The sequence below is a fragment of the Carcharodon carcharias genome, chromosome 2, assembly GCF_017639515.1.
Source record: "Carcharodon carcharias isolate sCarCar2 chromosome 2, sCarCar2.pri, whole genome shotgun sequence".
Lineage (NCBI taxonomy): Eukaryota > Metazoa > Chordata > Chondrichthyes > Lamniformes > Lamnidae > Carcharodon > Carcharodon carcharias.
In genome coordinates, this window is record NC_054468.1 from 196,952,670 (window position 1) to 196,974,603 (window position 21,934).

Sequence of the window (21,934 nt, forward strand, 5' to 3'; positions counted from 1 at the left end):
GGGCTGAATGGCCTCCTTCTGTGTTGTCATGAGCCTAAAGCCTCAATACCCTTCCTGCAGTATGAAGTTCAGTACTGAGCAGTGCTCCAAAGTTTCATATGGGTTTATAGGCTCTTGATAAACCATAGTGTTTTACCTTAAGCTGATGCTACCTTAATGTCCTGATAAGTTACACCTGCAAATCACTCCTTTTCTACATCACCACGCCTAGCTCCATTGAGAGCCCATTGAAGTAAATTCGGAAATTTTGTCTTGAGGTGACACATGAGTTGGCAAGAGTTTTGCTGATGATGAGAGTAGAGATAGAATGTGATCACATGTTGATACAGATAATCGCTCAGAAACCAGTTAAACTCTACCACTTAGACAAGAATCCATAATAGCTATTATGCATAGTCACTCCACCTATGTGATTTTAAAGTTATGCTTTGGGTTTATTTTATTAGGAATTGCCCCACTCTATCTCCATAGAGCTGCAAGTTGATTTCCCTCAAATGACCACTTAGCTTCTTTTTGAAATCATTCATTATCTCCACTTCTATCCCCTCTTAGGCAGTGAGTTATAGGGCATTACCACTCACTGCATTAAAAAAGCTGAAGCTTACTAAAAGTAAGTGGGCCCTTCTGTAATGCCTAGACACTTGGAAGCTGATCTAAATTTTAATCTTATTCTTTATTGACATTCACACCATAGTGTCCCTTCAGAAGAAATTTAGCATTGGCTTAGCCATCATGAGAAAGAGTGGAAATGGAAGGGCATCTTTAAATGTTGCAATTAAGTTCATTTTGGAGCATCTTTCCAGTGGTGTAATTGATGAAGCAAAATAGATGCAGAAAAAAATTTTTGAAGAGAGAAACACAATACAATGATGCTCACTTCATGTTGGTGAATAATTCAACTGTTCTCATCCAGAGTTTTAGTGGGAGTGTTTCTAAATGGAGGCAGAGGAATTCACATTTTTTGTCCTCTCTCAAAAATGACTGCTGGAGGGTGGAAGTGTGAAAATTAAAATAAATTCCAAATTTTAAAAAATGTCAAAGCTTAGCAACTGGAAATCCTGTGTTTTGACTAACATAAAGGCATTGTGTTTTTAGGGGATATTCAGAATGGCTGCAAACTGATCAGAAATCGCTCAGAATGCAGAGATATGGAATGGTATACATATACATGTGTTCTGGGCTTTCATGTTTTTGGTAAGTAGTTACATTATTATATATTATTTGGTGTCCCTGCTTCTTTCTGATTCTCTCCTGTGCCTAGAGATGCATGAGATAGACAAAGCACGTCCGTTTCCATAGCTTGTTTTCCCTGGAACAAGTTGCTAGCATGTCGCCTAAGGCTATAGCTTGAGGAACACCACTCCACATCAAGCATGCTAACCCTCTCTTGCTTGCCAAAGGCATATCGGAAGGTTGATAATCAACTTATCTGGCCACATTATGAAAGCACCTTCCATGGCCATTAAGTCCTGGAATGGGACTCAAGCCTGCAGTTCTGGCTCAGAAACAGGGACATTACCCACTATGCCACAAGACCTGCTATTTGGCATACCACTGCATCAATATTATTTTTTTATTAATGCATCACCATACAGATTACAATTTATAATGTAGTCATAGGTGGTGCGGTGGTTCACCTCTAATTGAAGCACCACGTATTATGTCAAAAGGATGCCTTTCATCTCGAGCATGTTATTATGGAAAAGCAATGAAGAGATCTCTGAGTCATGGTTTAATATGTAATTCTGAGCAATCTGAGCAGGGAAAACAGTTCCACAGTGAAAAATACAGAAACAATGTGTTATCAACAGAACTAATGAAGAGTAGATATATAAGTGATTCAATACAAAATTATTAACATTTTATTAATGTTGAAAAGTTAAGAAATTATCACTTTTATTTCACATGACTTCTTATTTTATGGCATGACTTTTATATTTTAACTAGTCAATTAATAAGTCAGCAATTTAAGCTATGTAGCTTCTAACAAAATAATTACTACCACCAAAAAGAGATGCTCAACTATTGCCATCTCCTGGGCTCATAATAACATTACTTCTTTTTGGCATTGGTAAATGTTAATCTAAGTGTATTGATGCATTTACTCATATCAAGGATATACATTATTATTTGGTGTCTAAAGAGATTTACCCACCAAGAATCAGAAAACCATTGTTATTCAGAGGATGGGTAAAAATCAGAAACCCTGCAATGTATAACTTAACTATTAAAGCCTCTGGTTTGATTGTTCTCAGTTACGACTTTTTTCTTTTGAGTAAATGGCCTTGGGATTGGACTTTGTACAACTAAGGCTGTGTTACACCTTTGAATAAATTCTTTCCTCAAAGAATTTACTTTCTTTAAGAAATTGCATAATGCAACGTCTGAGAACAGAGAAGATGACCAATCTCAATGTAAACTGAAATCCGGCCAAAGAATAATAGATAAGTTAGTGCAATTTGCTGAAAATTAATATGTGGGACGGTTTATATTTGCCTCTTCCAGAAAATCATGAGAGTTTGAAATGACACACTAAATTTAAACGTTAATTAGTATAACATTAAGACTTTTTCAACTATTATGTATGGAATGGTGATGTACCATTTTTATAAATGTCTCTGACGTATTACTTACATACCTTACACAAGCATAACTCAAGCCAACTTTCAGTTAAAGCTTGAATCATAAAACTGCTGCAACCCCTTGCTCTTCCATGTTAGAAGATTTGTCAGAATCAATGTTTTCTTAATTGCTGAGAACGGAATCAGTTTAATAAATATTGCCATTTGCTTTGTAATTTAAAAACTGCAAGTTTTTTTAGAAAAGTAATTTTATTGAGTCATATAAATGTATTGCTTTTTATTCCCAAAGGTTTTTCTGACACACACTGTTTAACTTCCTTTTTCCATTTCTTAATGAATAACCTGCCAGTTATTGAAATGCCTGGTCACATAAGATAAAAGCTTCTCAATCAGTAATGTGTGATAATCCCAACAGGAAAAATGTAACCCTAGATGGCTTGCAGTTCTGTTGCTTCACAAGAAAAAACTGATGAAAATATTTGGTCAAATATTCAGCAAGGGCTTTATTTTTTATGTCCTGAATAGATATTCTAAATTTGGAACAAGCTTTACTGTTACCTCACTGACTTAAACCAGTTCTGCTGCTGTTAATGTAGTTTGTGGTTTAAATCTGTTTCTTTGAGGGAAAAACATTCAAAATTTACTTTAAGGAAATAGATCAAATATTATCTCTATAAATTATTGACCTTTATGGTTTTCATTTTAAATTCTTAACATTTTCATATAGGTACTATCCAATCATTGGATAAGTATGGCAGTGAAGCAATTGCAAACAGCAAGGAACATTACTTTGGCATTTGTAAAGATTTGCAGAAAAGAGTATGTCCACAGGAATGTGGAGTCATACAAAAAGACATGAGAATGTAAGAAATAGGAGCAGAAGTAGACCACATGTATGCTCTGCCATCCAATACAATCATGGCTGAGCTGCTACCTCAACTCTGCTTTCCTGCCTGCTCCGCATATTCCTTGATTCCATAGAGACCAAAAATCTACTGATCTCAGCCATGAATAACTCAATGATGGAATGTCCACAACCTCTTGGGTAGAGAATTCCAAAGATTTACAACCCTCTGAAGTAAAGAAATTTCTCATTTTAGTCCTAAGTGAGTAACCCCTTATCCTGTGACTGTATCCCTGTATTCTAGATTTCCCAGCCAAGGGAAACAACCTCTGTGTCTACAGACCCCTTCAGAATTTTGTATGTTTCAATGAGATCACCTCTCATTCTTCTAAACTCCAAATGTATAAGTCCAATTTACTCAATCTCTCATCATAGGACAACCTTCTCATTCACAGGAACCAAACTAGTGAACCTTTGCTGTACCGTCTCCCAGGGCAAATATATCTTTCCTTGGATATGGAGACCAAAACTACACACACTACTCTGTGTGATCTTATCAAAGCACTCTATAATGATAGCAAGACTTCCTTATTTGCGTACTCCAGTGCCCTTTCAATAAAGTCCATCATGACATTTGCCTTTTTAATTGTTTGCTGTATCTGCATGCTAACTTGCTGTGATCCTTGTACGACTCCAACCGAGCCTCTATGAAAATCAACATGTAGAAGTTTCAGTCCTGTTTAAAAAAATATTCTGCCTTTCAATTCTTACTACTGAAGTAGGTATAACTTCACATTTCCCATATGACACACCATCTGCCATCTTGTTGCCCACTTACTTAACCTGTCTATACCTCTTTACAGCCTCTTTGTGACTTCCTCATAGCCTCCATTTCCACCTAGCTTTGTGTCATCGCCAAACTTAGATTACTCGCAGTCTCTCCATCTAAGTCAGGGGTGGGGAACCAATAGCCTTTAGGCCAGATCTGGCCCGTTGCTCAATTTCATCCGGGCTGCAGCAAGGTTTCTAAAAATGTAGACCTGTGACAGTAGGACCTACAAAATAGCATTTATCATCATCATTACAAATTTATTTTGGATAAAAGCATCAGCTAAATTACTATAATATTTAACAATACAATAATCAAATTCAGCCATCACATTAAAACAACAGGTGAGTTGAACATTTCTGTATTCTCTCTTTAAAAAAAAAACTAAATTAAGTTGATTTTTGTCTTTGTGACCTGTGACTGATTTTGTCTGTGTATGAATGGCCTTTGTTAAGAAAAAGGTGCCTCACCCCTGATCTAAGTCATTAATATAGATTGTTAACAGCTGAGGCCCCAACACTGATCCTCACAGCATTCTTCCAGTTACAGCCTGTTGACTTAAAAATACCCCATTTATCCCTATTCTCTACTTCCTGTCCCTTAAGCAATGCTAATCCATCCACGCTAATATTTCAAACCCCATGAGCCCTTATCTTGTATGTTAAACATTTGTGTGGCCCCTTATCAAATACCTTTTGAAAATCCCAGCATTATGCAACTACTGACTTTCCTTTAGCTACCCTACTGGTTACATCCGCAAAAAAAAAACTCTTTGTCAAACAAAATTTCCTTTTCATAACACCATGATGATCCTGTCTAATCATACTATGATTTTATAAGTGCATTGTTAAGTCTTCCTGAATAATAGATTCTAGCATGTTCCCAATGACCAATTAATTGATCATTATTACCCTGTCTTCTCTATCCCTCCTTTCTTGAATAGGTTGTTACACTTGCTCCTTCCAGTGCCCTGGGACCATTCTAGAATCTGTGGCATTTTGGTTAATCATAACCAGTGCATCTTATTTTGGAATCTTAAAAATATACATTTATAATAAATGGGTTTATCGAGACTCTATATATAGATAGGCTCATGGGCTGGATTTTAATTCCAGGGTCTGGAACTCAATAGCCGGATCATTTCTGAGCCCCAACCCCATGCTCTGTCAGCATCAGTGATTTTTACTGGTCCTAATTAGTTCGGAGGCAGGTTCGGCATCCACTTAATGGTGCCAGGAGTGATCCAGAGGTGGGATTTCATGCTGGAGGTCAACCAGGGGATTTGTTTGATTTTAGTCCCTTAAGTTTCTCTAATACTTTTTCTCTGCTGATAAGTGCCTTAAGTTCCACTAACCCTGTGGTTACCCTCTCTTTCTGCTATGTAGTTTGTGTTTTCTGTTGTGAAGAGAGTCACAAAATATTTGTTCAACATCTTTGCCATTTGCTCATTCCACATCATAATTTCTCCTGCCTCTGCCTCTAAGGGACCAATGTTTACTTTAGTTACTCTGCTTTTATTTACTTGCTAAAACTCTTGCAATCTGTTTTTATATTCCTGGCTGGTTCGCTCACATTCTGTTTTTTCCCTTTTTATCAAATTTTTGGTTGCCCTCTGCTGGTTTCTACAATTCTTCCAATCTTTGCAATATTTTAAGCCTCCTCTTCTACTCTTTTAATCTAATGCTATCCTTATTTTCCCTAGAAAACCACAGATGGATCTTTCTTTCACTGAAACCTATTTTTGTTGAACATTTTGAAACGTTTCTTTAGTTTCCCTCTGTTTATTTACCACCTTGCCTTTTAGTCCATTTACCTAATCAACCTTGGCCAGCTCTCCCTTCATACCTATGTAATTGGTTCTGTTTAAATTTTAAGATTCTCCTTGTAGACTCAAATGTGTTGCTCTCAAAATAAATGGTGAATTTTACAGCCCCTGTTGGACATGTTTTCAGCAGGGGGCACGTAGAATATGACAGGTGGTTTGCCCACTGCCTCCCTGCCTATCCTTAACTCGTTCCTCATAATACAGTGGGTGGGTAAGGCATCCACTAGACTGCCTGTCCTTAGGCCTATTGAGACCTTTAACTGTCCATTTAAGTGACATATTGCTCTGGCCAGTGAAAGGTGGACGAGAGTGGGAAGCCCACTTTTACACCATCTGAGGTGAAAAAGCAAGAAGGAAAGATGAGTACCTCCGTCTCAGAGTCCCCTGCACCTTGGGGCATCTTCCTGAAGATGGTACCCCACCCCTTTTATGCTTCCCCCTTGGCCTCAAAAACCTGGTCCCCTACCCTCCTCCACCTCTAGCGTGCCCAATCCCTCCCACCCAAAAAGCCTGGACTCTGCTCACTATGGCTTCTTCATGGAACTGCTTGCAGTCCCAGCAGCATCCACTACTGAGTTCTGGCACTGCTGCGACTGCAAGAGCTGCTAGATTCAGGTGCTTCCACAGAGGGACGGAAGTCCCATTCTCAGCTTTCTAAGGCCACTGCAAAGTAATATTAATGTGGGACGGTCTTTTTGCAAGTTGGTCAGTTTGTGACCGACTTTTCTACCAGGGGATGAACAATCCATATAATTCATCCCAATGTGAAATTCAATTGCATTATAATCACTTTTTCCCAGAGAATCTTCTACTATGGGCAGGATTTCCTGGTCGGCAAGCAGGGGGCTGGGCCCATTCACCGACCCGTAAAATGACGCGGGATGATGTCGGGCGGAACTCTCGATGTCACCCCGCGTCATTTCAATTTTCAAGTCGGCGGGGGCTATTGAGGCCATTGACAAACTCATTAACATCATGAATGGACCTGCCCGTCCAACCTTAAGATTGACAGGCAAGCTGCGAGCCCTGGCAGGCTTCAGAGAAAGCATAAAACCTCATCAACAGGTGGGATGAGGCTTCATGTAGGTTTTTAAAAGTGTAATAAAAGTTTAACTATAAGTGATGGACATGTCCCAACTCATGTGACAGTGTCACATGAGGGGACATGTCAGGGAAATTTTATTTTTCTATTTTTAGCATTTTTACATTTGGAGCCGATCTCTCTGAGGCAGCACTTAGCCTCAGGGAGATGAGTGCATTCTTTCGCGCGCATGTACAAAAGAGCGCACTCTCAGCTCAGGGAATCTTCCCCCCCCACCCCGCCCGCACAGGGAGTGCATAGCGCTTCCTGGCAGACGTCACACTGGGCAGGCCTTAATTGGCCCACTTATGTAAAATGGCAGCGCACCCCCAATTGGGGGTGCTGATTGGTGGCGCGCCTCCACGCGCCCACTCCTGAACTCTTTCTCTCCCCCCCCCCCCCGGCCCCCCATTCTGCCCTATGTGATTGCTAATTATCCCTGCTTCGTTACACAATGCTAGTTCTAAAATAGCTTTATCTCAAGTATGCTCCACAACATATTGTTCTAGGAAGCTGTTGCGAAAGCATTCTAATTTTCCAGACTACCTTTGCCAATTTGATTTGTCCAGTCTATATGAAGATTAAAATGCTTTTTGACTATTACATTGCTTTTGTTGCAACTTCCAATTATTTCTTGTTTAATGCTGTGCCCCACCAGCGTTTTCTGACTTAGTTATTCCTAATCTCCACCCATATTGGGCAGAATTTTCTGCCTTCCGGGAGGGCGGACCCAACCCAATTTCCGGTGGCAGGGAGATGATCCCCGCCGGAGAAGCGGGCCCTGCCACCATTTTACGTGGGCAGGCTAATTAAAGCGCTTCCTGTGCAGGCGGCAGGGGGGAATTCCCCAAAAGCAAGAGTGCGCTCTGTCGCGCATGCACGTGAAAGAGCGCACATCTCCCTGAAGCTAAGTGCTGTCTCAGGGAGATCGCTTACACTTTTAAAAATATTAAAAATAGAAAAATATAAATTCCCTAACATGTCCCCCTCATGTGACAATGTCACATGAGATGGGACATGTTCATAATTAACATAACTTTATTAAAAAGTTTAAAAACCTGCATGAAACCTCATCCCGCCGTGTATGAGGTTTCATGTTTTTCAGTTTGCTGCTGGGGCTCCTGGCCTGCCCACCAACTTTAAAGTTGGACGGGCAGGTACACTAAGTACTTTAATTAATCTGTCAATTGTCCATTGACAGGTCGGCGGGCCCGCAGCTGATTTTGCTGCAGGCCCGCCTTCCTGAAAATTTAAGTGGACCGGGATGAAGTTGGGGGTTCTACCCAACGTCATCCCGCGTCATTTTACGCGTCGGCAAGCGGGCCCGGCCCCTTGCTAGCTGATGGCAAAATTCTGCCCGTTGATTCTACAACTTGATCTAATCCAAGATCCTTTCTTACTATTGTCCTTATGGCATCCTTTTTATCAGAACTACTGCTTCTCCTCCTCTTGCATTCTGCCTGTCTTTTCAAAATGTTGTGTACCCTGAAATATTTATTTCCCAACCTTGTAATCATGACTCTGTAATGGTGATTAATTCAAATCTATTTATCTCTATCTATGTCACTAGTTTGACTGTTTTATTATGAATGCTTGGTGCATTCAGAGAAAGAGCCTTTAATTTTATTTCTTTTAAACCACCATTTTTTGCATGAACCTTATTTGTGGTGCACCAATACTGTTAAACTCTTTCCCCTTCTTGTCCCATTCTGCTTGTCCTTATACACAATGCTACACTGCTTTGTTGCCCTGAAATTTTTTTAGGATTTCTAAACCTTCCTTCACCTGACATCTACCAACCCCCCCGCCCCCTCAACCCCGCACTCCGCTTTTAAGAGAGCAACTTCAGTGCATTGATTCCACAATAAAAAGTGATGAATCTGATAAACATTGAGCAATAAAAGAAAGAAAAATTGCAATTCTAAAATAAGAACAAGAAATACTGATTACTACTGAATGTCAGAATCTAAAGGGAAAACACAAGTTATGGCATTTAGGTAGCATGTCCCTATGATGTAGGGTACACATCCAAAACATCATAAGCCGTCTTTCCTCTTGACAGTGTTTCTTGTTTTTGATCAGCATGTTGTCAAATGGTTGGCTAATAACACTGGGGCCAAGGACAAATTTAGATGCTATGAAACTTAGCCTTTATATGGTGATTTGTGCCAGGTCCCAAAACATAGGTCTTGTGCAGAGATCTGCAACTTGAACATTAACCTGCCATGATTGATAGCTTGATATTGGTTGCTCTCCTGTACTACCCACCGCTAAGTCTGATCTGTCATCACTTGATATTCACATATAGGTACACTACAGAACAAGTAGAAATTCTGACACATTTTGCCTTGCGTCCCCCTTAGCCTAACAGCCACTGGCCCAACTGTTTTTTCCTCATTTGCCCACCCAACTCAGCAACTAGATCAGTATAGACCAGGGATTAAAGTGGATCCTCTTGGTCTGTCATTAGAAACCATGCTGTATGAGTGAATTTTCACTAGAATTCTCATGTTTGTCACCATTACTTCAATGGATGAGATGTGAAAACCTTGGGAAAATGGTGTAACAATTTTCTGGGTTTCTGTGGCTCTTCTACCAAAATTATGGTGGACGAGCAGGAGAATTCGCATTGAAATTCAGTGTTCATTTGTGGTTGGTCATCATTGAGGCTGAATATTATTTCTTTAATATATTTACCCTGAATAAATATCCCAATAATGTGTTACAGAATAGTTCTTGATAATGCAATGGTTCCCCCTTTTTCTGCATGGAATTGTATTCAAGGACTAATAGTATAAATACTGGCCAAAACTAGAATGGAAATTTCATGTAAACGTGACACTGTATATATTCTAAATAACAATTCAGAAACATGGTTTTGAGTGTAGCTTACTGCCTAGGTTTCAGATACATATGTAAATTTATGAAATATTACAACACAGAAACAAAGCTGAATGCCTCAAGTATGTACCTGTGTTTTTCTCCACGAACTACCTAGTCCAATCTTATTTTCTGCTCACTTCCCAAATCCTTTAATATTCCGCTTTTTCAAGCTAGTGTCTAATTCCCTTTCAAAATGTTTTTTTATATGGATCTTGCAATAGTTTGCATCAAAAAATTACAAATACCAACCACCTAAGATTGCTTTCTTCATACTGAGGTTGTTTGAACCCACAATTAGATTTATTGGATTGTAATTACTCCCCAGCATTCATCATCCTCTAATTTGTGCATTAAAAGTTGCAAAGGAAATGAGGTTTAGACTAGTCATTCCTCACTTAGCCATAAAGGAAGTAATTAGCAGCATGTATTGATTTATTTAAGCAGTGCTGTATATGTTTGAACTTAGATATTTCACACCACACTAAATAATAAAGGCTTAGCTATGATCTACAGCCGTCACAATTGGAAACAATAATTGGCACTACTTACAAAAATGAAGTAACAATTATCTAAAATTTGTCTTTTTTTTTTCAAGAAACTCAACTGTAACAGAAAGACTTGTAAAATGGTTGGAGTTATATAAACAATGGGCAGAATTTTCTGCCTACCGGGTGGGCGGGCCAGACCCAATCTCCGGCGGGCAGGGAGTCGCTCCCTGCCGGAGAAGCGGGCCCTGCTGTCATTTCAAGTGGGCGGGCCAATTAAAGCCCGCCTAACATGACGTCCGCTGGGAAACGCTATGTGCTTCCTATGCAGGCGGTGGGGGGATTCCCCAAATGCGAGAGTGCATTCTTTTGCACATGCGCACGAAAGAGCGCACATCTCCCTGAGGCAAAGTGCTGCCTCAGGGAGATCGCTGACAGTTGTGAAAACATTAAAAATAGAAAAAAAAATCTTTAACATGACCCCCTCATGTGACATGTTTATAAATTTCACTAAAACTTTATTAAACTTTTTAAATCCCTACATGAAACCTCTTCCCGCCAGTGGATGAGGTTTCATGTTTTTGCTATTCCCTGCCAGGGCTCCTGACCTGCCCGCCAACTTTAAGGTTGGACGGGCAGGTCCTTTAATTGTTTTAATGACCCTGTCAATGGCTTCAATTGACCATTGACAGGTCGGCGGGCCCGCAGCTGATTTTGCTGCAGGTCTGCCTTCCTGAAGATTTAAATGAGGTGGGATGAACCTCTGACATTTAATGCGTTGGCGAGAGGGCCCTGCCCCCTGTTCGCCGAAGGCAAAATTCAGCCCAATGGGTATTATGGAGTGCCAATTTTTTTGGCAAATTCAAAACGCATGTGTGTGTGATTGTTTGACCTTTTAGTCCTAAGATTCAATGAAGTATTACATTTAAAAATACATTGGTAGTAGCAGCAATACAAAATACAGTTGAAACCCCAACATTCCTCGAGCGACCCACCCTGCCCCTAACCCTCTAATACATCCTTAAGTTTAAATATTGCAATTTCCTTAGTAAGATACATGGCACGGTACTGTTATTATATAACATAGAATTATTCACTTATTCTTTAAGTTATCCATCTTGTAATGTTTATGTCAATACAAAAAATTGATCATTTCTGCAAGACATCCTGTGGAAAACTAATCCTTCTTTGTGACTCAAGAATCCATATTTACTTTCTGTACGTCAGATAAACCTGTCAGATTTTTTTTAACTCACTCTTTAAAAGGACATTCCTATGTTACTTGGGAACTGAAGAGAAAATGCATGATGCATGTTTTTCATTCCTTGCAGGAGTGTGGCCCGAAGGCTCGGATGGAACAGATATCAATGCACTTTGCAGATCACACAGCAAAAAAGTAGTGGCTGTTGCTGATGATTTTTGCAAAGTTCACATCTTTCAGTACCCCATTTCTAAGCCTAAGGTGAATAAGATTTTATTTCTTATGTATTCTTACTAAGCTAAAGGTTATGTTGCCATAGTCAAATCAGACCTTGAATCCAGTGACCAAAGTTAGATCAGTACACCTGAACACCATTATACCAGTATTTTTTAAAAGTACATAATTTTGTTTATATGTAAAAATTATAATCAGTTTCCTTAATGTACTATGGTACCATTCCCTAGGTCTTTGGAGGCTGGGAAGGCTGGATTGTGCCATTTTAAAGCGCAAGTTTCCCTGACTCAGTACATCAGCATTCAACTTGAAAAGGAATTTTGAAGAATTACATTTTTGACCACAAGTGCGAATTGGGGTCAATGCTGAGACTACTGTTGTTCATAATCTATATTAACAATTAAGAATTTGGTATAAAAAGCAAACTTCTAAATTTGCAGCTAATGTCAAATTGGGAGGGTTATTCAATCCTGAGGAGGATTGCAACAAATTATAACAAATTTGTTAATTTGCCGAATGGGCAAATAATTGACAAATGAACTTCAACACAGATAATTGTGAGGTATTACACTTTGGTAAGTAAAATAAGGAGTCATGTATTACTGGAAATTAAGAATCTAAAAGGGGTAGAGGAGAAAAGGGATGTTAAGCAGAAATACACAAATCACTAAAAGTTGCAGCAATTCTAGGTCATTAATGCCATAACAAAAGCAAACCATACACTGGGGTTTATTTCTAGAGGAAAAGCCAGTAAGTTATGCTAAACATATATTGAATCTTGGTTAAATCACAGTTAGAGTACTATATACAGTTCTGGTTGCCGTATTATAACTTGGATGTAGAGACGCTGGAGAGGATAATATAAGAAATAGGAGGAGGAGTAGGCCATTTGGCCCCTCGGGTCTGCGCTGCCATTCATGGTCATCCGTGGCTGATCTGATTGTGGCCTTGACTCCGCTATCCTGCCTGACTCCATAATCCTTGGTTCCTTGGAGATCAAGCATCTAACTCAACCTTGAATATATGCATGGCCTAGCCTCCATTGCTCCCTCTCACAGAGAATTCCAAAGATTAACAAACTCTCAGAGAAGAAATTCCTCCTTATCTCCATTCTAAATAGGAGATTCCTAATTTTTAAACTGTGCCCCCAGTTCTAGACTCCTGAACAAGGAGAACCATCCTCTCAGCTTCTACCCTGTCAAGCCCCCTCAGAATAGTATATGTTTCAATAAGATCACTTCTCATTCTTCTAAACTCCAATGAGTACAGGCCCAACCTGCCCTCATAGGAGTTCATCCCTTCATCCCAGGAATGAACCTAGCGAACCTTCTCTGAATTGCCTCTAATACAAGGATGTTCCCACTTAGGTAAGAAGACCAAAACTGTATGCAGTACTCTAGGTGCAGTCTCACCAATGCTCTGTGCAGTTGTAGCAAGACTTTCCTATTTTATACTCCATCTTCCTTGCAATAAAGGCTAACATTCTATTTGCCTTCCTAATTACTTGCTGTACCTGCATGCTAACTTTTTTTGATTTATGCAGAAGGATACCCGGATCCCTCTGTACTGCAGCATTCTGCTGTCTTCCACTTAAATAATCTGCTTTTTTATTCTCCTTGCCAAAGTGGACAATCTCACATTTTCCCACATTATTTTGCACACTCACTTAACCTATTGCAGATTCTATGTCCTCCTCACAACTCGCTTTCCTACTCATTTTTGTGTGCCTGCAAATTTGGCTACAATACTTCCAGTCCCTTCATCCAAGTCATTAATATAGATTGTAAGTAATTGAGGGCCCGGCACTGATCCCTGTGGCGTGCCACTAGTTATAGTTTGCCAACCTGAAAATCACCCATTTATCCCAACTCTATTCCCTGTTCAATCCCCTGCTGGTTACATCCTCAAAGAATTCTAATAAATTTGTCAAACTCTCTTTCTTTTCATAACACTATGTTCACTCAGTTGACTCTGCTTGATTGTATTATGATTTTCTAAATGCCCCGCTACTAATAATAATGGATTCCAGCATTTTCCTAATGACAGATGTTAAGCTAACTGGTCTATAGTTTTGTACTTTAGGTCTCCCTCCTTTCTTGAATGGAGGTGTCATATTTGTGGTTTTCCATTCCGCTGGGACCTTTCCAGACTGCAGGAATTTTTGGAAGATTACAACTAATGCATCTATTCCTGCAGCTATTTTTTTTTAAGACCCTTGGATACAGGCCTTTAGGTCCAAGGAATTTATCAGCCTTTAGTCCCATTAGGTTTCCTAGTACTTTTTCTCTCATGATAGGGATTGTTTTAAGTTATAGAGTCATAGAGGTCTACAGCACAAAAGCCCTTCGCCCATCAAGTCTGCGCCGGTCAAACAAGTACCTAACTATTCTAATCCCATTTTCCAGCACCAGGCCTGTAGCCTTGTATACCATGGCATTGCAAGTGCACATCCAAATACTTCTTAAACGTTATGAGGGTTTCTGCTTCTACCGTCCTTTCAGGCAGAGTTCCAGATTCCCACCACACACTGGGTGAAAAAATTCTTCCTCACATCCCCTTTAAACCTCCTGCCCTTTACCTTAAATCTATGCCCCCTGATTACTGATCCCTCCACCAAGGGGAAAGGTCCTTCCTGTCTACCCTATCTATGCCCCTCATAATTTTATACACCTCAATCATGTCCCCCCTCAATCTCCTCTGCTCCAAGGAAAATAACCCCAGTCTATCCAATCTCTCCTCATAACTAAAACTCTCCAGCCCAGGCAACATCCTGAAAAATCTCCTCTGCACACTCTCTAGTTCAATCACATCCTTCCTATAATGCGGATTCCAGAACTGCACACAATACTCTAGCTGTGGCCTAACCAGTGTTTTATACAGTTCCAGCATAACCTCCCTGTTCTTATATTCGATGCCTCGGTTAATAAAGGCAAGTATCCCATATGCCTTCTTAACCACCTTATCTACGTGTCTCACTATCTTAAGGGACCGGTGGACCTGCGCACCACGGTTCCTCTGATCCTCAGTACCTCTCAGGGTCCTACCATTCGTCATGTATTCCCATGCCTTGTTTGTCCTGCCCATATGCATCACCTCACACTTATCCGGACTAAATTCCATTTGCCACTGATCAGCCCATCTGACCAGCCCGTCTATATCCTCCTGTAATCTAAAGCTATCCTCCTCACTATTTACCACCCCGCCAATTTTCGTGTCATCCACGAACTTACTGGTCAACCCTCCTAAGTTCAAGTCTAAATTATTTATATGTACCACAAACAGCAAGGGACCCAACATTGATCCCTGTGGAACTCCACTGGACACAGGCACCCAGCCACAAAAACATCCCTTGACCATCACCCTCTGCTTCCTGCCACTCAGCCAATTCTAGATCCAATTTGCCAAATTGCCATGGATCCCATGGGCTCTTAACTTCGTTATCAATCTCCCATGCGGGACCTTATCTCACTCCTTTTTGCCTCCTTGGTTTTCTGCTATTATTGAAATGTTTTTTGTCTTCTGCTTGAAGACAGATACAAAATACTTGCTCAAAGCCTCTGCTATTTCTTTGTTTCTCATTATTAATTCCCCAGTTTTGTCTTCTAAGGGAACAACACTCAATGAAGCTACTCTCCTTATTTTTATATCCTTGCACAAGCTCTTGCTGTCTGTTACTAGCTTAATCCCATGTTCTAATTTATCTCTGCCACTGCTTTGCCACTATCTTAATTTTTGACCTATTTCCCAGTCCACTGTAGCCAACACTGTCTTCATAGCTTTGTAATTGCCTTTAAGTTTAAGATACTGACCTTAGGCTCATGTTTCTCACCCTCAAACTGAATGTGAAGTTCTATTGTGCGAGGATCATACTTGCCCAGTGGATCCTAGAAGAATGTTTAATACTGTCTTTTTACTATTTTTCCCTACTCTGACCATATTTGCCAGAATGTTTGTATCCTCTGTCACATCCTGTCACACTGAGTATCATTTCTCATACTTTCCCTGCACTGTTGCCTTGTTGACTTTCTAAATCCCATCTCACGTGAACCCTTGCCCCCACTATTTAATTTAAAGCCCTCTCTACAGCTCTAGTTATTTGATTCATCAGAATGCAAAAGAGATTTACAAGGATGCTACCTGAACTGAGGTTATGCCTTCGAGGGAGAAATGAACAGCTGTAGTCTCTTTTCTAGAGAAAAAAGAAGGCTGAGAGCTGAAAGACTTTGGAATTGTACAGCACAGAAGGTGCTCACTCAGCCATTGTCAGGGTGCTAGCTCTTCCCCCATAACTCTACAGATTTATCCAGTTTTCCTTTTTGAAAATTGCCATCTTAGAAGGGGAACGGAGGTCGTTTAAACCCAAGTTGGCGCAGCTTATGCTTAAGCTCTTTTTACTTGGGCAAATGAAATGTATCCCAATATATTGCTAGAGTAAAATTATTGCTGTGCTTCAGAAACTCATGACCATCGTGATGGCTCGCCACATATGTCGGATACCTATCTGACCTTAAAACAAAAAGCGTTCCTGAGCTCTACATTTGCCAGCCATTTTCTCCATTGAGCCATAGAAAATTTACAGCACAGAAAGAAGCCATTCAGCCCATCATGTCTGCACTGGCTGAAAAATAAAAAAATAAAAAAACTAGCTGCCCATTTTAATCCCATCCTCTAGTACCTGGTCCATAGCCTTGCAAGTTACAGCACTCTAGGTGCAGATCCAGGTGCCTTTTAAATGAGTTAAGAGTTTCTGTCTCCACCACCAAACCAGGCACTGAATTCTAAATTCCCACCACTACCCTTTGGGTGAAGAATTTTTTCCTCATGTCCCCTCTGATCTTTCTACCAATCACTTTAAATCTGCGCCCCCAGTAATTGATCTCTCTGCTAGGGGAAACAGGGCATCCCTGTCTACTTTATCCAGGCCCCTCATAATCTTGTATGCCTCAATCGTGTCACCCCTCAGCCTCCTCAGCTCCAAGGAAAACAACCCCAGCCTATCCAATCTTTCCACATAGCTGGAATTTTCAAGCCCTGGCAACATTCTTGTAAATCTCCTCTGTATTCTCTCCAGAGCAATTATGTCCTTCCTGTGATGTGGCAACCAGAACCGCACACAAAATTCCAGCTGTGGCCTAATCACCATTTTATACAGCTCCATCATTACATAACTGCTTTTGTTTTCTATACCTCATCCAATAAAGGAAAGCATTCCAAATGCTTTCTTTACTGCCTTGTCCTTGAGCAGCCCTTGACCAGTTCTGCTGTGTTCAGAATGAATCTCATCAAGAATCAATTTTCAGAATGAGAGTGGTGGTCCTAGTTGTCTAATGGCAGACCGTGGAACTGAAAGCTGCAAGTAATGTGCATCATAGAATCTCTTTGCTTGATATCCGTGGATATATTTCCATCACAAAATGTTGGTTATTTGAACGTAGCCTAAGAAATTGGAACAGAAGTAGATGACATGGTCCCTTGAGCCTGCTCCCCCATTCGATACAATTGTGACTGATCTTCTGCCTCAACTCCACTTTGCTGCTCTCCCCCCCCCATATTTCTTGATTCACTGAGGGTCCAAAAATTTATCTATCTCAGCCTTGAATATATTCAACAATTGAGCAATTTTGATCGAGTAGACAGAGAGTGTTCTAACTCACGGGGAGGAGCAAAACTAGAGTCCATCAATATAATCAAGGAATCAAAGAGGGAATTCAGAAGAATTTAGAAAATTGAAATCCTGCAGCTTGAAAAGAAAACTGCCTGTTGACAAAGTAAAATGGCAGACTGAAGCTCTAAATTTAACCTGTGAAAGCTGCAAACATATTTATAGACTGAACACTACCAAAATTAGCCATATTGTATAACTAAAACTTGAACAAACCATGTGGGCTCAGCATGTCAGTGCAATCTTTTATACATCTTTGCTTAAAAAATGTGGATGTCTGAAATTAATAATCTTAATGTTGATCTTGCTTTTCCACCTCCTAAAACCAAAATAAGAATGATTGTCAATGCCTTTTCATGAAGACAATGTTAAGAGACCATTTGAAAAGTTAATTTTATTTCTCTGAAAGGCAAGTTCCTTGCCCCAAAAGATAGGAAAAATATTTGGGACTGTGATTGTGGCACTTCTGGTTTTATTCAAAATGTCATCTGTGATGACCAATTAGAGAATGAGAGTGCAGAAATGAAAAGGATTTCTTTAAACCCAGTTCAGAAGTTTTTCCATTGTACTAGCCCAAGAGAAACATAGATTTACATGAGTTTTCATGGAAGTACTTGCAAAATTTTGTAAAGAACGACTTATCGCAGTGACAGCAGACTGTGGTACTTCCTCCATATTAATTCCTTGTCCCACTGAGTGCTGGCTAGTGTCATGCTTTGTACTTCTAATGAAACGTTACTGGTACATTTACCTTATCTGCCTTTAGTAAAAATATCCCAGGCAAGGCACGTGCTTCTTTCTTTTACTTAGCATGTTTCTTCCCCTAATGTAATCCCATCCTATATTCCTAAGTGGGTATAAGAATGCTATGAAGCAGTTTCATGTACATGAGAGTATGGTAACATCCACCTTTATTTACATTTTAAAACAACAATCTCATAATAGTTGAGGAAGTGTTGGCATCCTATGATGCAGCATTGCCATTTCTAACTATTCCTGGGGATTGTCTGATTGTTCTGTCATCTCTATATATGAAACAGTCCATGTTCTGGACACCACACTGGATGCTTTTTTTGCACTGGAATTCCACATTCACCATTAGCCTTGCTTAGAAATAAATATTATTATGAGGGTGAATATATATAGTTAATATATATAGTTAGTGTTTTCTTGAAAGATGCAAGTTTTCATGATAGCAGATAAATAATAGTATATAGATATTAATTTCCCATTATTTCATAAACCTTCAGTTGCAGTCAGTTTATGCATCTGTGAATCCAGGGCTAGACCTTACATTTACCAAACCTTTCCCTTGTGATGTGTTTCCAGGCTCCGAGCCATGTTTACAGTGCACACAGTAGTCATGTGACCAATGTCAGCTTCACCTACAATGATGGTCACTTGATTTCGACAGGAGGAAAGGACACCAGCATCATACAGTGGAGAGTGACAGAGAAGACACCGCTTCCATCAAATGGAAGCAACCTCGAGCAGAATGCTCCACCTTCTCCCACTGACGGTCCAACAGAAAACTCGTCAGTGTCTTAAAATGTCAAAAAATTCAGAGATTCTTGGCTTATATGATGAGGAATAGTGGCTGGGTATAGTGAATAGGGCTGCTGATTTTGTTTAATTCTGGTCTAATCTTCCATTGCAAGGATGGAAAGATTCCCAAGGGCATCACTTGCAAGTGTCAAGTGACTTTAATGACTGGCCAAAGTTCTTCTTGGGAAGAAATTGCAACACTTAAAGTAGATTTTAGTAAAGCAATTAATTAAATAAAGGCAGAAGTTACAGAATGTAAATACTGGAAAAAAACACTTCTGTGGTTGGGAAATGCTGAATTGAGTCCGCTTTGTATTATAAAGCATTTTTTTCAAGTTGAATTTAAATGATTGCATAACAAACAGCGTTAACTGTTAACTTCAGTCAAAATTAACTGTCATTTTATCAGGCCTGTTTGTGGCCAAGAATTGTGAATGAGATTGACTTGCACAGAGTCTTCTGGTAAACCACGACTGCCATGAGCATGGCACTGCCTTCTTGAATACTAAATATGCAATGTCTTCATATCACCAGTGTCTGGTGATCAAGTAGACATTTTTGTGATCTCTTATTTGAAGTAGGCTTGCTTACTTTTGTTTCAGATGAATTAAAACTATACCTCGTAAAGTGATCTCAAGTCTACACACATCTTCTGATTGTATCTTTTTTAATTTAAAATTAATTTTCAGTAGTGGATGTGTATTAGGAGCAGTTGCACCATCTTAAAGAAAATCAACCATTTGAAATAACTCTAGGATTTGGTGAAATAATACTGCCTGGTTGGTTGTTCTTTCCTAGTCTGGTGAAGTTCGACAAGTTGATACCATATTTATATTTTATGCTGTATCATCATGGACTTACACATCTTAACAGTTGCTGTGTGTTAAATCTGGTCGTGGTCAGCCATGAAATAACGTGGTACTTAAAGTACACTATCAGGATATCAAAGTATAGATTTGTTTTGTGTTTTCTGGGGTTTTTTTCCTTTTTTTTTAGACCTGGGAAATTGTTTAGAATTTAGATTCACTTTGTACTTGCTATACAAGAGGGGGAAAACACTCACTGACAATATGCAAGGGGAAGTGTCCAAATGAACTTATTTATACTTTGATTTGCATAGAATAAACTGCATCTTTATTTGATACGTTGATCCAATGCTTTTGGTTTAATGAGAAGTTATGGTTAGTAATTTTAGATGTTGTTAGTGTGCTTAAGTCTTAAGTGTGAAATCAAGTGTTTACCAGATCGTGCCATTCCAAAGTGGATCAGAACTGTCATTCCCTTTGAATCTGTACTCAGGATTAACTAATTACCAGGCATCCAGCAATCTAGAGAAAGTGCCTAGATGGGCTCAAAAAACATGTAGAGCTCCTTTAGTGTATAATAGGTGCTATCTGGGGATGCTATTGACATACAAGAGCCTTACAGCTACCAACTAACAGTATAACAACCATTGAATTGATGCATCGGTCTGCAATAACTTATGGAATTTAAGGTCGGAAATATGTTGCTGTATTAAAAACACACTCAATGATTGTAAGGGAAATACGATTGACCAAGAGTTTTCCAATGTGTTGATGTTAGAACTATGTGTTTTCATGCATTCCTGACAAATGCCATAAAAATTGATGGAAAAAAAAACAAATAAAAGAGATCAGAGTGAAAATTCAATTGTTGGTGACTTTTCAATGTTCTACGATCTAACCTTGTTCTTCATTTTTCAAAATTTGTTCTTCGGATATGACAGCATTGATAAGGCTGTAATAAAAACGGAAAATGCTGGAAAAACTCAGCAGGCCTGGCAGAATCCGTGGAGAGAGAAACAGAATTGATGTTTCAAGTCCATATGACTCTTCTTCAGAAGAAGTCGTCATACAGGCTTGAAATGTTAACTCTGTTTCTCTCTGCACAGATTCTGCCAGAGTTTTTCCAGCATTTTCTGTTTTTATTTCAGATTTCCAGCATCTGCAGTATTTTACTTTTATGTTGGTAAGGCTGTATTTGTTGATCAGGTAGTAATCAGTCTTCTCTTTATCCACTGCAGCCCATGTAATTAAGATAGGGAATTCCAAAATGTTGAGTCAACAATGAAGAAGAAATAGTGGCATATGTGCAAGTCAGGATCGCGTATGACTTGGAGTGAATTTGGAGGCAATGATGCTCCCACGGCATTGCTGCTGTAATTGGAGATCAAAGAGGAAGAAAATGCTATTGTTACAATCCCAGAACCCAGAGTGAGACCTGGCTTAATAAATACTAACTTTTTGTTTTAGAAACCGTGGAGAAAAGTTACTGAACGAATTCACAGGATTTTGCTGATGAACTTTTAACTCAGAATGAAACATTTATTAAACGAGAAAATGAACTATATTACACCAGACAAAAAGGTTGGAAATATCTCAATACCAACACAAGAAAATGACTAAAATCACATAATTCCTTTACCCACATAGAAATTCAAAAAGAGAAACAATATACAATAACTATCTTATAAGCTAACATTCAGTGTAGGTATGAGGTACACGTGAATTAACAGACACACCACACTGCAAAGTAAATGACAGATGCAGCCAAAGCAAATTCCATGGATTTCTCAACAACCCACCTAGCCATTTGTCATATTGTGAGCCAACCAGTCTCTCAGAAACTTTATCGTCTTCACGAGGGTTTCTAATCTCTACATTTGAAGATGTCGCCTTGGCATTCTCTCCAAATGTCGCTCCCACTCGGACAGTTGCAGCAATGGCCCACCTCGCAGAGTTT

At 39.5% G+C, this 21,934-nt stretch overlaps 1 protein-coding gene across 4 annotated transcripts in view; it reads left to right on the top strand.

The window, feature by feature from the left end:
* Nucleotides 1–20,837, top strand: part of LOC121293998 (echinoderm microtubule-associated protein-like 4) — a 363,716-nt gene extending 342,879 nt beyond the window's left edge. For 3 of the 4 annotated variants that reach the window (XM_041217491.1, XM_041217498.1, XM_041217483.1), the window contains exons 23-25: nucleotides 1,096–1,194; nucleotides 11,861–11,991; nucleotides 18,956–20,837. In XM_041217491.1, coding sequence (XP_041073425.1) covers nucleotides 1,096–1,194; nucleotides 11,861–11,991; nucleotides 18,956–19,174 — 449 coding nt within the window. In that variant the 3' untranslated portion in view covers nucleotides 19,175–20,837. Of the gene's footprint in view, nucleotides 1–1,095; nucleotides 1,195–11,860; nucleotides 11,992–18,955 lie in introns of those variants that run through there. The other variant, XR_005946679.1, reaches the window with a different exon arrangement.
* Nucleotides 20,838–21,934: the final 1,097 nt, after the last annotated feature.